Source organism: Salmo trutta, chromosome 38 (assembly GCF_901001165.1).
Source record: "Salmo trutta chromosome 38, fSalTru1.1, whole genome shotgun sequence".
Taxonomy (NCBI): domain Eukaryota; kingdom Metazoa; phylum Chordata; class Actinopteri; order Salmoniformes; family Salmonidae; genus Salmo; species Salmo trutta.
In genome coordinates, this window is record NC_042994.1 from 33,865,717 (window position 1) to 33,880,947 (window position 15,231).

Sequence of the window (15,231 nt, forward strand, 5' to 3'; positions counted from 1 at the left end):
GAGGAAACACCGTACACCTGGTGACCGTGTCAGCGTGCACTGCACCCGGCCCGCCACAGGAGTCGCTAGTGCGACAGAGCCTGGACTTGAACTAGGATCTCTAGTGACACAGCTAGCACTGAGACAGAACCTGGACTAGAACCAGGATCTCTAGTGACACAGCTAGCACTGAGACAGAACCTGGACTAGAACCAGGATCTCTAGTGGCACAGCTAGCACTGAGAGAACCTGGACTAGAACCAGCTAGCACTGAGACAGAGCCTGGACTAGAACCAGGATCTCTAGTGGCACAGCTAGCACTGAGGCAGAATCTGGACTAGAACCAGGATCTCTAGTGACACAGCTAGCACTGAGACAGAGCCTGGACTAGAACCAGGATCTCTAGTGACGCAGCTAGCACTGAGACAGAACCTGGACTAGAACCAGGATCTCTAGTGACACAGCTTGCACTGAGACAGAACCTGGACTAGAACCAGGATCTCTAGTGACACAGCTAGCACTGAGACAGAATCTGGACTAGAACCAGGATCTCTAGTGACACAGCTAGCACTGAGACAGAGCCTGGACTAGAACCAGCTAGCACTGAGACAGAGCCTGGACTAGAACCAGCTAGCACTGAGACAGAACCTGGACTAGAACCAGGATCTCTAGTGACACAGCTAGCAGTGCGATGCCTTAGACCGCTGCGCCACTCGGGAGGCCCTGTAACTGCCTGGAACTTAAAGTAAGTGCCCAGTGTTTCCAGATTTCTATGAAATATGACCTATAATTATTTATAATATGAGTGAAATACTTTCCTTCCAATCTATTTTTATTTATTAAGTATGTGTTAAAAGCCGGTTCTCTGTGTTGGAATGCTGTGGGTCGTACCCCAACGACAGAATGGTGTGGGTCGTACCACAACAACAGAATGGTGTGGGTCGTACTCCAACAACAGAATGGTGTGGGTCGTACTCCAACAACAGAATGGTGTGGGTTGTACCCCAACAACAGAATGGTGTGGGTCGTTCCCAACAACAGAATGGTGTGGGTCGTTCCCAACAACAGAATGGTGTGGGTCGTACCCCGACAACAGAATGGCCAGCTCATCCTCCGCAGGGAGATAACATGTTCTATGAGGAAATAGTATTTTTTTTAAAACTGTCTGTTTGAGATACAAGTATAGGATGTCTCAACACTATTTCGATGAGTTAACAGAATATTCACTTTTTAAAGTTAATAAGATCTTCCACCGGACAGTTACTTTTAAAATAACGGTTCTGTTCCAGAACTGTAGAGATCACTTTCTTTCCCGGTTCGGTTTCTGTTTCTTCATTTTTTTGTTCTTACGCGGTTTCCTGTTCTGTTTTCTGAACTGGTTCCAACTCCTGGGGTCATTGTTAAAACAGTGTGTGTTCTCTCATGCCTTTTCAGGTTCTGTGACAGGGTAAAACCCTTTCCACATTGGGAGCATTGGAAAGGTTTCTCTCTTGTGTGTGTTCTTTTATGGTCCTTCAGATTCCCTAACAGTGTAAAACCCTTTCCACACTGGGAGCATTGGAAAGGCTTCTTTCCTGTGTGAAATTCTGCATGTTTTTTTAGGTTCCCTAACTTGGTAAAATTCTTTCCACACAGAGAGCAATGGTAAGCTGTCTCCCATGTGTGTATCCTTTCATGGTCCTTCAAGCTCCCTAAACTTTTAAAACTATTTCCACACTGGGAACATTGGAAAGACTTCTCTCCTGTGTGTATTTTCTCATGCTTTTTCAGGTTCCCTAACAGGGTAAAACCTATTCCACACTGGGAGCATTGGAAACGTTTCTCTCCTGTGTGTACTCTTTTATGATCCTTCAGGTTCCCTAACAGTGTAAAACCCTTCCCACACTGGGTGCATTGGAAAGGTTTCGCTCCGGTGTGTAATTGTTTATGTTTGTTTAGGTTCCCTAACTTGGTAAAATCCTTTCCACACAGAGAGCAATGGTAAGATGTCTCCCCTGTGTGTATCCTTTCATGCACCTTCAAGCTCTTTAACTGTGTAAAAATCTTTCCACAGTGGGAGCATTGGAACGGCTTTTCTCCTGTGTGTGTTCTCTCATGCTTTTTCAGGCTCCCTAACAGGGTAAAACCCTTTCCACACTGGGAACATTGGAAACGTTTCTCTCCTGTGTGTACTAATTTATGTTCGTTCAGGCTCCGTAACCGTGTAAAATTATTTCCACACTGGGAGCATTGGAAAGGTTTCTCTCCTGTGTGTACTCTTTTATGGTCCTTCAGGTTCCCTAACCGTGTAAAACCCTTCCCACACTGGGAGCATTGGAACGGCTTTTCTCCTGTGTGTGTTCTCTCATGTTTTTTCAGGCTCCCTAACAGGGCAAAACTCTTTCCACACTGGGAACATTGGAAAGGCTTCTCCCCTGTGTGCAACCTTTCATGCTCCTTCAAGCTCCCTAACTGTGTAAAACCATTCCCACACTGGGAGCATTGGAACGGTTTCTCTGCTGTGTGTGTTCTCTCATGCTTTTTCAGGTTCCCTAACCACCTAAAGCCCTTTTCACACTGGGAGCATTGGAAAGGTTTCTCTACTGTGTGTATTATTTTATGTTCTTTCAAGTTCCCTAACCGTGTGAAACTCTTTCCACATTGGGAGCATTGGAAAGGTTTCTCTCCTGTGTGTATTCTCTCATGACTTTTCAGGTTCCCTAACCGTGTAAAACTCTTCCCACATTGGGAACATTGTGAAGTCTTCTCTCCTGTCTTCTGTCCTTCCTCTGAAGGACTCTTCCTGCCGTCAGAGTGAGAGTCTGGTCTCTCTCCTGCCAAAGACAAACAGTATCTAGTTAAACAGAGACCTGAATGAAATCTCCATTAAATAAAACTGTCTTCTTATGAGGTTTAATCTAGACTAGATCCCTCATTATAAAACAGTACATTTGGATCGTAGATACTGATTGGTTAATAGCCGTTAGATATTCATGATGATCCCTGGGTAATGCCTGTTAAACTCTCTGGGACATGTGGGACGCTAGCGAAATAGCAGGGCTGCAAATTCAAAACAACAAAAATCTCATAATTCAAATTTCTCAAACATACAACTATTATATCCCATTTTAAAGATACACTTCTCATTAATCCAACCACATTGTCCGATTTCAAAAAGGCTTTACGGCAAAAGCATAACATTAGATTATGTTAGGACAACGCTGAGACAAGAAAAACCACACAGCCATTTTCCAAGCAAGGAGAGGCGTCACAATAACCAGAAATACAGCTAAAATTAATCACTAACCTTTGACGATCTTCATCAGATGACACTCCCAGGACTCAATGTTAGACAATACATGTATGTTTTGTTCGATAAAGTTCATATTTATATCCAAAAACCCCATTTTATATTGGCGCGTGATGTTCAGAAAATGTATTGCCTCCAAAACTTCCGGTGAATGAGCACATCAATTTACAAAAATACTCATCATAAACGTTGATAACATTTACAACAGTTATTGAAAGAATTATAGATACACTTCTCCTTAATGCAACCGCTGTGTCAGATTTCAAAATTGCTTTACGGCGAAAGCACATTTTTCAATATTCTGAGTACAGAGCTTATCCATCAAAGCAAGCTATACAGTTACCCGCCAAGTTCTGGAGTCAACTAAAGTCAGAAATAGTATTATAAAACTTCACTTACCTTTGCTGATCATCGTCGGAATGCACTCCCAGAAGAAATGTTTGTTTTGTTCGATAAACTCCATATTTATGTCCAAATACCTCCTTTGTTTGCGCGTTCAGATCACTATCCAAAGGCAAAATGAGCGAGCGCAAAACCCTAGATGAAAAGTCAAAATGTTCCATTACCGTTCATAGAAACATGTCAAACGATGTTTACAATCAATCCTTAGGGTCTTTTTAACATAAATATTTGATAATATTCCAACCGGACAATAGCGTATTCATTACTGAAGAAAAAGAAGGAACGGCGTGCCTGCGCAGTAAACAACTCATTGGCCTCAGGCAGTCCACTTGTTGAGTCAGCTCTTATTCTCTCCCCAGTAACAGTAGAAGCATGAAACAAGGTTCTAAAGACTGTTGACATCTAGTGGAAGCCTTAGGAAGTGCAAAATGAACCCTAAGTCACTGTATACTGGATAGGGAATCACTTGAAAAACTACAATCCTCAGATTTCCACACTTCCTGGTTGGATTTTTCTCAGGTTTTTGCCTACCATATGAGTTCTGTTATACTCACAGACATCATTCAAACAGTTTTAGAAACTTCAGAGTGTTTTCTATCCAAATCTACTAATAATATGCATATCCTACCTTCTGGGCCCGAGAAAGCAGGCAGTTTAATTTTGGCACGTCATTCACCTGAATTTCTGAATACTGCCCCTTGTCACTAAAAAGTTAACAGTTGTATTTGAATTATCTCTATACATCCACTGTCCCAAGGCCAAGCCAGGCAATTTATAAACTCATCTCCACTGTCCCACAGCCCTGCCAGGCAATTCATAAACTAATCTCCACTGTCCCACAGCCCTGCCATGAAATTCATGAACTCATCTCCACTGTCCCACAGCCCTGCCAGGCAATTTATAAACTCATCTCCACTGTCCCACAGCCCTGCCAGGCAATTTATAAACTAATCTCCACTGTCCCACAGCCAAGCCAGGCAATTTATAAACTAATCTCCACTGTCCCACAGCCCTGTCAGGCAATTTATAAACTAACCTCCACTGGACAAAATAATCTAGACATTATTACCCCCCGTGCATCTAGTCCAGCATGGTTCACCACCATGCTTCACTGTGGGGATGGTGTTCTCGGGGTGATGAGAGGTGTTGGGTTTGCGCCATACATATATTTTTCTTAATGGCCAAAAAGTTCCATTTTAGTCTCATCTGACCAGAGTACCTTCTTCCATATGTTTGGGGAGTCTTCCACATACCTTTTGGCAAACACCAAACGTGTTTGCTTTTATTTATTTTTAAGCAATGGCTTTTTTCTGGCCACTCTTCTGTAAAGCCCAGCTCTGTGGAGTGTACGGCTTAAAGTGGTCCTATGGACAGATACTCCAATCTCCGCAGTGGAGCTTTGCAGCTCCTTCAGGGTTATCTTTGGTCTCTTTGTTGCCTCTCTGATTAATGCTCTCCTTGCCTGGTCCGAGAGTTTTGGTGGGCAGCCCTCTCTTGGCAGGTTTGTTGTGGTGCCATATTCATTCCATTTTTTAATAATGGATTTAATGGTGCTCCATGAGATGTTCAAAGTTTTGTATATTTTTTATAACCCAACCCTGATCTGTTCTTCCCCACAACTTTGTCCCTGACCTGTTTGGAGAGATCCTTGGTCTTCATGGTGCTGCTTGCTTGGTGGTGCCCCTTGCTTAGTGGTGTTGCAGACTCTGGGCCCTTTCAGAACAGGTGTATATATACTGAGATCATGTGACACTTAGATTGCACACAGGTGGACTTTATTTAACTAATTATGTGACTTCTGAAGGTAATTGGTTGCACCAGATCTTATTTAGGGGCTTCATAGCAAAGGGGGTGAATACATATACACACACCACTTTTTATTTTTTATAATTTTAAATAAGTAATTTTTTTTCATTTCACTTCACCAATTTGGACTATTTTGTGTTTATGTCCATTACATGAAATCCACATAGAAATCCATTTAAATTACAGGTTGTAATGCAACTAAATAGGAAAAACGCCAAGGGGGATGAATACTTTTGCAAGGCACTGTACTATTTAAATGTAGATGTTTTTTAGCATTGGATATATTTACCATATCATACGGAGACAGAAACATAAACTTTTACCTTTATCATAAGTACTGTAGACATAATTGCAAATTATTAAATCCTTCCAATAGAAATAAAAAAAACAATTTAGTTATGAATTGAACTTTAATTAAATGAGCTGACTCTTCACATGGGATGATTTCACTGAACAACAGAAGAAAGGGATTATTGAATGATCCCCAATGATCCATCGCATCTCCCAAAAAAACGTTTTCAACAATGATATTCTAGAAACTAAAGCTTTGGTTGTCTTCCTCTCAGGCTTCCATGTCTTCTCGCTGGACCTTCTCAATGTCCACCTACTAAACATCAGACTCTGAAGGCCTCATCTTCACTGTCACTTTCCAAGCTTGTTGAGGATGGCTCGTTGTCAGGCTCAAAAAGACTCAAATTTGCCCGGATGGCCACAAATGTTTCAACTCTTGTATTGTTCAGCCTGTTGCGTGCTTAGGTGTGTGTGTTCCCAAACAAGGACCAGTTGCGCTCTGAGGCGGCTGATGTTGGTGGGATTTGGAGGATGATGGAGGCAACAGGGGAAAGAGCCTCAGATCCACAAAGTCCCTTCCACCAGGTGGCTGATGAGATCTGTTGGCACGACTGCCATATTGCATCTCCATCCCAAAGCCCTTGGAAGTATAAAGAACCTTGCCCTCATCCAGGCCAAGGTGGCGAGACACGGTAGTGATGACACCATAGGCCTTGTTGATCTCTGCACCAGACAGGAGGCTCTTGCCAGCATACCTGGGGTCCAACATGTACACTGCGGCATGTATGGGATTCAGGCAGAAGTCTTCACCCTTTTTGATGTATTTCAGAACTGCTGTTCCCTCTGCTTGGAGCAACAGTGAAGTGGGCAGTATGGATTTCTTCTCTTACATCTGCAAGCAGAGTCTGAACATCAGACAGGATGGCGTTGTCTCACTCAATCTGTGCAATGGCTACTGCTATAGGTTTCAGGAGTTTCAGGCTGCTTACCACTCTCTCCCAAAATACATCATCCAGGAGGATCCTCTTGATGGGGCTGTCCATATCGGCAGACTGTGATATGGCCATTTCTTGGAGAGACTCCTTCCCCTCCAGGAGACTGTCCAACATGATGACAACACCACCCCAACGGGTGTTGCTGGGAAGCTTCAATGTGTTGCTCTTATTCTTCTCACTTTGCTTTGGTGAGGTAGATTGCTGCTATAACTTGATGACCCTTCACATACCTAAACATTTTCCTTGGCTCTCTTGTAGTTTATCCATTGTTTTCAGTGCCATAACGTCCTTGAAGAGCAGATTCAATGCATCAGCAGCACAGCCAATGGGTGTGATGTGAGGGTAGGACTCCTCCACTTTAGACCAAGCAGCCTTCATGTTCGCAGCGTCGTCTGTCAACAGTGCAAATACCTTCTGTTGTCCAAGGTCATTGATGACTTGCCTTCAGCTCATCTGCAATGTAGAGACCGGTGTGTCTGTTGTCCCTTGTGTCTGTGCTCTTGTAGAATACTGGTTGAGGGGTGGAGATGATGTAGTTAGTTATTCCTTACCTACGAACATTCGACCACCCATCAGAGATGATTGCAATACAGTCTGCTTTCTCTATGATTTTCTTGACCTTCATTTGAACTCTGTTGAACTCTGCATCCAGGAAATGAATAGATAAAGCATGTCTGGTTGGAGGGGTGTCTGCTGGACGAAGAACATTCAGAAATCTCTTCCAATACACATTGCCTGTGAGCATCAGAGGTGAACCAGTTGCATACGCAGCTCGAGCAAGACATTCATCAGCATTTCTCTGACTACATTCCTCCATTGAATCAAAAAAACTTCTGATTCCAGGAGGGACCATGAGCTGTTGCTATCGATAAGGTGTCTGATTCATCATTTTCACCTCGAATAGAAGTAGAGGGACTTTTGTCAGAGGTTGCTTGTTGTGAGCGCTGAGGGAACTTTATGCACTTGGCCAGATGATTCTGCATCTTTGCTGCATTCTTCACATATGATTTGGTGCAGTATTTGCAGATGTACACAGCTTTTCCTTCTACATTAGCTGCAGTGAAATGTCTCCACACATCAGATAGTGCCCGTGGCATTTTCCTGGAAAGATGAAGACAAAAATGAGTAAAAAAAACAACAAATACAATTCCATGTACAGATAAATAGTTAAGCAGTTAGATTAAACAACTCCTTCATAAGATAAATGTTTTAGAATGAAACATGTATGGAAACAGGTGAATTAACACTCCTCAGTTAGCAGGCTCAAGCAAGTTAAAACCCACATGGTAACAAAAACTAACTAGCAAAAAGTTAGAAATGATTTAAACACATTTTGCTGCAGGCTACTATTTACTAGTTAACAAAAAATAATGTATGTCCTATAAAATATATTCACCCCACCCAGTATAGTAATCAAAACTTACCAGAAAGCATGTAGTCCTTGGCTCAGACAGTGTAGTAGTGTGGGCTCAATAGCATCTCATTAGTGTTCAAGATCTTGAGAATCCGCTGTACATGTGATGGTAGAATGCACTGTGCATGCAGAGGGTTGCAGTTCCATTGAATTGGGGATAGTTTAACCAAAATATGCCACAAGACCTAGAATTGCCTTATGTGTATCCCACAAAAAAGGTTCACTTGTTATAAGCTAACTTTTTTAAAATTAATTTAAGCAAAATTCCCCAAATTCCCAGGCTTAACTTCCCGGAGAATATACCGGAAATTTACCGGAAAGTTTCCGACCCTTTGCAACCCTACACAAAGAGAAAACACGTTTTTATACATTTTTGCAAATGTAAACAAAATTTAAAAAAATAAAAACCTTTCTTACATAAGTATTCAGACCCTTTGCTATGAGACTCTAAATTGAGCTCAGGTGCATCCTGTTTCCATTAATCATCCTTGAGATGTTTCTACAACTTGATTGGAGTCCACCTGTGGTAAATTCAATTGATTGGACATGATTTTGGAAAGGCACACACCTGTCTATATAAGGTCCCACAGTGCATGTCAGAGCAAAAACCAAACCATGAGGTCGAAGCAATTGTCCGTAGAGCTCCGAGACAGGATTGTAGTGGAAGCATCATGCTGTGGGGATGTTTTTCAGCAGCAGGGACTGGGAGACTAGTCAGGATCGAGGGAAAGATGAACGGAGCAAAGTGCAAAGATATCCTTGATGAAAGACCTGCTCCAGAGCGCTCAGGACCTCAGACTGGGGTGAAGGGTCACCTTCCAACAGGACAACAACCCTAAGCACACAGTCAAGACAGTGCAAACAGAGCCCGGACTTGAACCCGATCGAACATCTCTGGAGAGACCTGAAAATAGCTGTGCAGCGACGCTCCCCATCCAACCTGACAGAGCTTGAGAGGCTCTGCAAAGAAGAATGGGAGAAACTCCCCAAATACAGGTGTACCAAGCTTGTAGCGTCATACCCAAGAAGACTCGAGGCTGTAATCGCTGCCAAAGGTGCTTCAACAAAGTACTGAGTAAAGGGTCTGAATACTTTATGGAAATGTGATATTTCAGTTTGGAAATATTATCATTATGGGATATTGTGTGTAGATTGATGAGGGGATTTTTTTTTTTAATCAATTTTAGAATAAGGCTGTAACATAACAAAATGTGGAAAAAGTCAAGGGGTCTGAATACTTATCCGTACTGTATATATACAGTACCAATCAAACGTTTGGACACACCATTAAATGGTTTTCTTTATCTTTACTATTTTCTACATTGTAGAATAATAGTGAAGACATCAAACTATGAAATAACACATATGGATTCATGTAGTAACCAAAACATTTTCAGGTGACTACCTCATGAAGCTGGTTGAGAGAATGCCAAGAGTGTTCAAAGCTGTCATCAAGGCAAAGGGTGGCTACTTTGAAGAATCTAAAATATATATTTTGATTTAACACTTTTTTGCTTACAACATGATTCCATATGCGTTTCATACAGTGACAAGGGATTTGCCACCAAGTACTAAGTCATGTTTTGCAGAGGGGGGTCAAATACTTATTTCCCTCATTAAAATGCAAATCAATTTATAACATTTTTGACATGCGTTTTTCTGGATTTTTTTGTTGTTATTCTGTCTCTCACTGTTCAAATAAACCTACAATTAAAATTATAGACTGATTATTTCTTTGTCAGTGGGCAAACGTACAAAATCAGCAGGGGATCAAATACTTTTTTGCCTCACTGTAGTTTTGATGTCTTCACTACTATTATTCTACAGTGTAGAAAATAGTCAAAAATAAAGAAAATCCCTTGAATGAGTAGGTGTGTCCAAACGTTTGATTGGTCCTGTATATATCCTGTGTGTCTCTAGGAAGGGAATCTGTCTGGGTGTCCTAAAGTTCACAGCGCCCTAAAAAATAGTCTGTCCTCGGTTGCAACATTCACTACCGAGTTCCAAACTGCCTCTGGAAACAACGTCCCTTGTCCATTTACTCAATAAAATAAAAGTTCATGACGTACATGTTGTTCATCTTTAAAAATTGTTTTAAAAAATAATAATATATATATATATATATACACATTAACTAACAGAACATTAACTAACAGAACATTCCAGATCATTCCTCTTAGTAGTGTGTTAGAACATTAATAGAACATTAACAGAACATTAACAGAACATTCCTCTTAGTAGTGCGTTAGAACATTAATAGAACATTCCAGAACATTAACAGAACATTCCAGAACATTAACAGAACATTCCTCTTAGTAGTGTGTTAGAACATTAACAGATCATTCCAGAACATTCCAGAACATTAACAGAACATTCCAGATCTCTCCTTGTCTTGATTCTGTCCTCTTCATCATTTGAAATCAGACATGAGATGGCTGTAATATATGATATGGTATCATAGATATTTAAAATCAGATCAGTCTGTCGAAAATTATAACTGAACAACTATGGACCTAAACACTTTTTGATATTTAATCATGTTTTAAAAAAATAACTTTTCTCTCATGTGATATTGAACAAAAGCACTACAGAAAGAGATATTCAGAGACGTTTAAAAAATAAATAAAAGCATTTGATCCATTAACGTTTTGTTGACTCTTTGTAGCTTTTTCAATTCCTACAGTACAGAAACAACATATCCAAGAGTATAATGTCCTTTTAAAATCACAGATTAGTTCAACAAATGCAGAGTTTGTCCTCCTGTTAAGATAGTACTCACTGTATTTACTGGTGTTAATCAGATCAATGTCCCTGTTTTATAAGATAGTACTCACTGTATTTACTGGTGTTAATCAGATCAATGTCCCTGTTTTATTAGATAGTACTCACTGTATTTACTGGTGTTAATCAGATCAATGTCCCTGTTTTATTAGATAGTACTCACTGTATTTACTGGTGTTAATCAGATCAATGTCCCTGTTTTATTAGATAGTACTCACTGTATTTACTGGTGTTAAACAGATCAATGCCCCTGTTTTATTAGATAGTACTCACTGTATTTACTGGTGTTAATCAGATCAATGTCCCTGTTTTATTAGATAGTACTCACTGTATTTACTGGTGTTAATCAGATCAATGTCCCTGTTTTATTAGATAGTACTCACTGTATTTACTGGTGTTAATCAGATCAATGTCCCTGTTTTATTAGATAGTACTCACTGTATTTACTGGTGTTAATCAGATCAATGTCCCTGTTTTATAAGATAGTACTCACTGTATGTACTGGTGTTAATCAGATCAATGCCCCTGTTTTATTAGATAGTACTCACTGTATTTACTGGTGTTAATCAGATCAATGTCCCTGTTTTATTAGATAGTACTCACTGTATTTACTGGTGTTAATCAGATCAATGTCCCTGTTTTATAAGATAGTACTCACTGTATTTACTGGTGTTAATCAGATCAATGTCCCTGTTTTATAAGATAGTACTCACTGTATTTACTGGTGTTAATCAGATCAATGTCCCTGTTTTATTAGATAGTACTCACTGTATTTACTGGTGTTAATCAGATCAATGTCCCTGTTTTATTAGATAGTACTCACTGTATTTACTGGTATTAATCAGATCAATGTCCCTGTTTTATTAGATAGTACTCACTGTATTTACTGGTGTTAATCAGATCAATGTCCCTGTTTTATTAGATAGTACTCACTGTATTTACTGGTGTTAATCAGATCAATGTCCCTGTTTTATTAGATAGTACTCACTGTATTTACTGGTGTTAATCAGATCAATGTCCCTGTTTTATTAGATAGTACTCACTGTATTTACTGGTGTTAATCAGATCAATGTCCCTGTTTTATTAGATAGTACTCACTGTATTTACTGGTGTTAATCAGATCAATGTCCCTGTTTTATTATATAGTACTCACTGTATTTACTGGTGTTAATCAGATCAATGTCCCTGTTTTATAAGATAGTACTCACTGTATTTACTGGTGTTAATCAGATCAATGTCCCTGTTTTATTAGATAGTACTCACTGTATTTACTGGTGTTAATCAGATCAATGTCCCTGTTTTATTAGATAGTACTCACTGTATTTACTGGTGTTAATCAGATCAATGTCCCTGTTTTATAAGATAGTACTCACTGTATTTACTGGTGTTAATCAGATCAATGTCCCTGTTTTATAAGATAGTACTCACTGTATTTACTGGTGTTAATCAGTTCTCCAGTCTTCTCTTCTTCTTCGTCCTCCTCTAATGTGACAGTAATCTCCCCCTCTTCATCCTTCTCTCCAAAAACGTCTTCCTCTTCTTTCTCTGTGACAGTCATCTCCCCCTCCTCCTCCTCTTCCTCCTCCTTCACTACAAAAACTGCATCCTTCTCTTCCTTCACTGTAACATCCTCTTCCGCTTTCACGCTGAAAGCTTCTTCCTTTTCTTCTTTCACTGTAACAGCCTCACCTTCTTCTACTTCTTGTTTGACGGTAACAGTCTCCTCTTCCATGATCTTTCTCCCTTTCTCAGTGTATCTCAGTAAACTCATGTTCAGGAGGAGGGGATGTTAGCTAGCTAGTTAGCATTAGCGACTCTGCTAGTGCTAACTTAACCAGACAGCTAACTGACTAACAGCGACAACAACGTCAATACGAAATTAAAATTTTGTATTGACTAGTTCTTTCCACAGAAGTGTGAATGTTAAAACATTGTTGCAAAATTAAAATAACGAAAATTGTCTAAAGAACTTGAACGTTTCCGACTTTGTTGCCTAGCGAGCTACCGAGGTGGCTGCAGTTGTTGATGACGAGTTCCGTCCACTAGATTATACGTCACACTAGAAACGTCGCCTGAAAGACACATATCGCCACCTGCTGTCTGGAGGGAGGAAACGCAGTTGAGGAGGGACACCTTTTTTTTTCTTCTTCATTTTAATTATAATATTATATCAACACGTACAAAGAGCAGCGTGTGTGTTGATTGATTAGTTCAGATATTAATAAACAGATATTATCAAAATAAATACCTACAGTTATTGTTGCAATCTACTGCAGAGATAGCCTGCAAAGTTCTGTCATACTTTTCCAGGTCTATACCCAAACAGTTCGAACTTCTAATTTAAAAAAATTAATCTCTCCAGAAATAAGTCTCTCACTGTTGCCGCCTGCCCCCCCCCCCCCCCCCCCCCCCCCGCTCCCAGCTGTGCCCAGGACACCATTTGTGAATTGATCGCCCCCCATCTAGCCTCAGAGTTTGTTCTGTTAGGAGACCTAAACTGGGATATGCTTAACACCCCAGCAGTGTCTACAATTTAAGCTAGATGCCCTCAATCTCACACAAATCATCAAGGAACCCACCAGGTACAACCCTAAATCCGTAAACATGGGCACCCTCATAGATATTATTCTGACCAACTTGCCCTCCAAATACAGGATCCAGGATCTCAGCGATCACTGCCTCGTTGCCTGCATCCGTTATGGGTCCGCGGTCAAACGACCACCCCTCATCACTGTCAAACGCTCCCTAAAACACTTCTGTGAGCGGGGCTTTCTAATCGACCTGGCCCTGGTATCCTGGAAGGATATTGACCTCATTCCATCAGTAGAGGATGCCTGGTTGTTCTTTAAAAGTAATTTCCTCACCATCTTAGATAAGCATGCCCCTTTCAACAAATGCAGAACTAAGAACAGATATAGCCCTTGGTCCACTCCAGACCTGACTGCCCTCGACCAGCACAAAAACATCCTGTGGCGTTCTGCATTAGCATCGAATAGTCCCCGCGATATGCAGCTGTTCAGGGAATATAGGAACCAATACACGCAGTCAGTCAGGAAAGCAAAGGCTAGATTTTTCAAACAGAAATGTGCATCCTGTCGCTCTAACTCAAAAAACGTTTTGGGACACTGTAAAGTCCATGGAGAATAAGAGCACCTCCTCCCAGCTGCCCACTGCTCTGAGGCTAGGAAACACTGTCACCACTGATAAATCCACGATAATTGAGAATTTCAATAAGCATTTCTCTACGTCAGGCCATGCTTTCCACCTGGCTACCCCAACCCCGGTCAACAGCCCTGCACCCACTACAGCAACTTGACCATGCCCCCATTTCTCCTTCACCCAAATCCAGATAGCTGATGTGGGAGATAAGCATTTGTATTGAAGGGGAAAGAACATAAATACATTGGCTATAGGAGGAGAAGAAGACATCTGGTTCTGATAGAGCAACAGGCCACGGTGGGAGGCATAGCGACCTGACAACTTGAGTTATGCAGAAAGGGCCCCAAATACTCAAGATAGCCAGACAAAGAAGTACAGAGAAACCACATGAGGAGGCCCTGCTAGCATTATAACCTATACAGCTGTCAGATGTGGGCCGTTAACAAGCAACAACTGAGATGGAGAGATAATGGTAAAGAACGGACGAGGGAAGATATTTTCATATAGAGGGAGGGGACTCCTCTATACGTTATGCAAAGACACAGTCCTATAAAGATGGGACTCTGTAATATGAGAATTTAGGCTTTTTCATGAAGGGGCTCGGCCCTGTTATGTGTGTAATAGGGTCCTTCCATGGAAGTGCTCGGCTTTGCTACTCTGTATTAAAGTCTATATTGAATTTAAAGGTTCTTGTAAGAGTATTATGTTCTTAAGACAATTTTCCACGACACTGATGTTCTGAAAGATCTGCAAAATCTGGACCCCTACAAATCAGCCGGGCAAGACAATCTGGACCCTCTCTTTCTAAAATTATCTGCCGAAATTGTTGCAACCCCTATTACTAGCCTGTTCAACCTCTCTTTCATATCGTCTGAGATCCCCAAAGATTGTAAAGCTGCCGCGGTCATCCCCCTCTTCAAAGGGGGAGACACTCTAGACCCAAACTGCTCCAGACCTATATCTATCCTGCCCTGCCTTTCTAAAGTCTTTGAAAGCCAAGTTAATAAACAGGTCACTAACCATTTTGAATCCCACCGTACCTTCTCCGCTGATCCGGTTTCCGAGCTGGTCATTGGTGCACCTCAGCCACGCTCAAGGTCCTAAACGATATCATA

General features: G+C 41.0%; 1 protein-coding gene across 1 annotated transcript; it reads right to left on the reverse strand.

Moving 5' to 3' along the window:
- Positions 1–1,085: 1,085 nt before the first annotated feature.
- On the reverse strand, positions 1,086–12,349 carry LOC115178092 (gastrula zinc finger protein XlCGF26.1-like; the record flags this gene model as incomplete). The annotated part of the gene is made up of 2 exons (XM_029739130.1): positions 1,086–2,792; positions 12,331–12,349. Coding segments are annotated over 2 exons (1,500 nt in total), but the record flags the coding sequence as incomplete, so codon positions are not given.
- Positions 12,350–15,231: the final 2,882 nt, after the last annotated feature.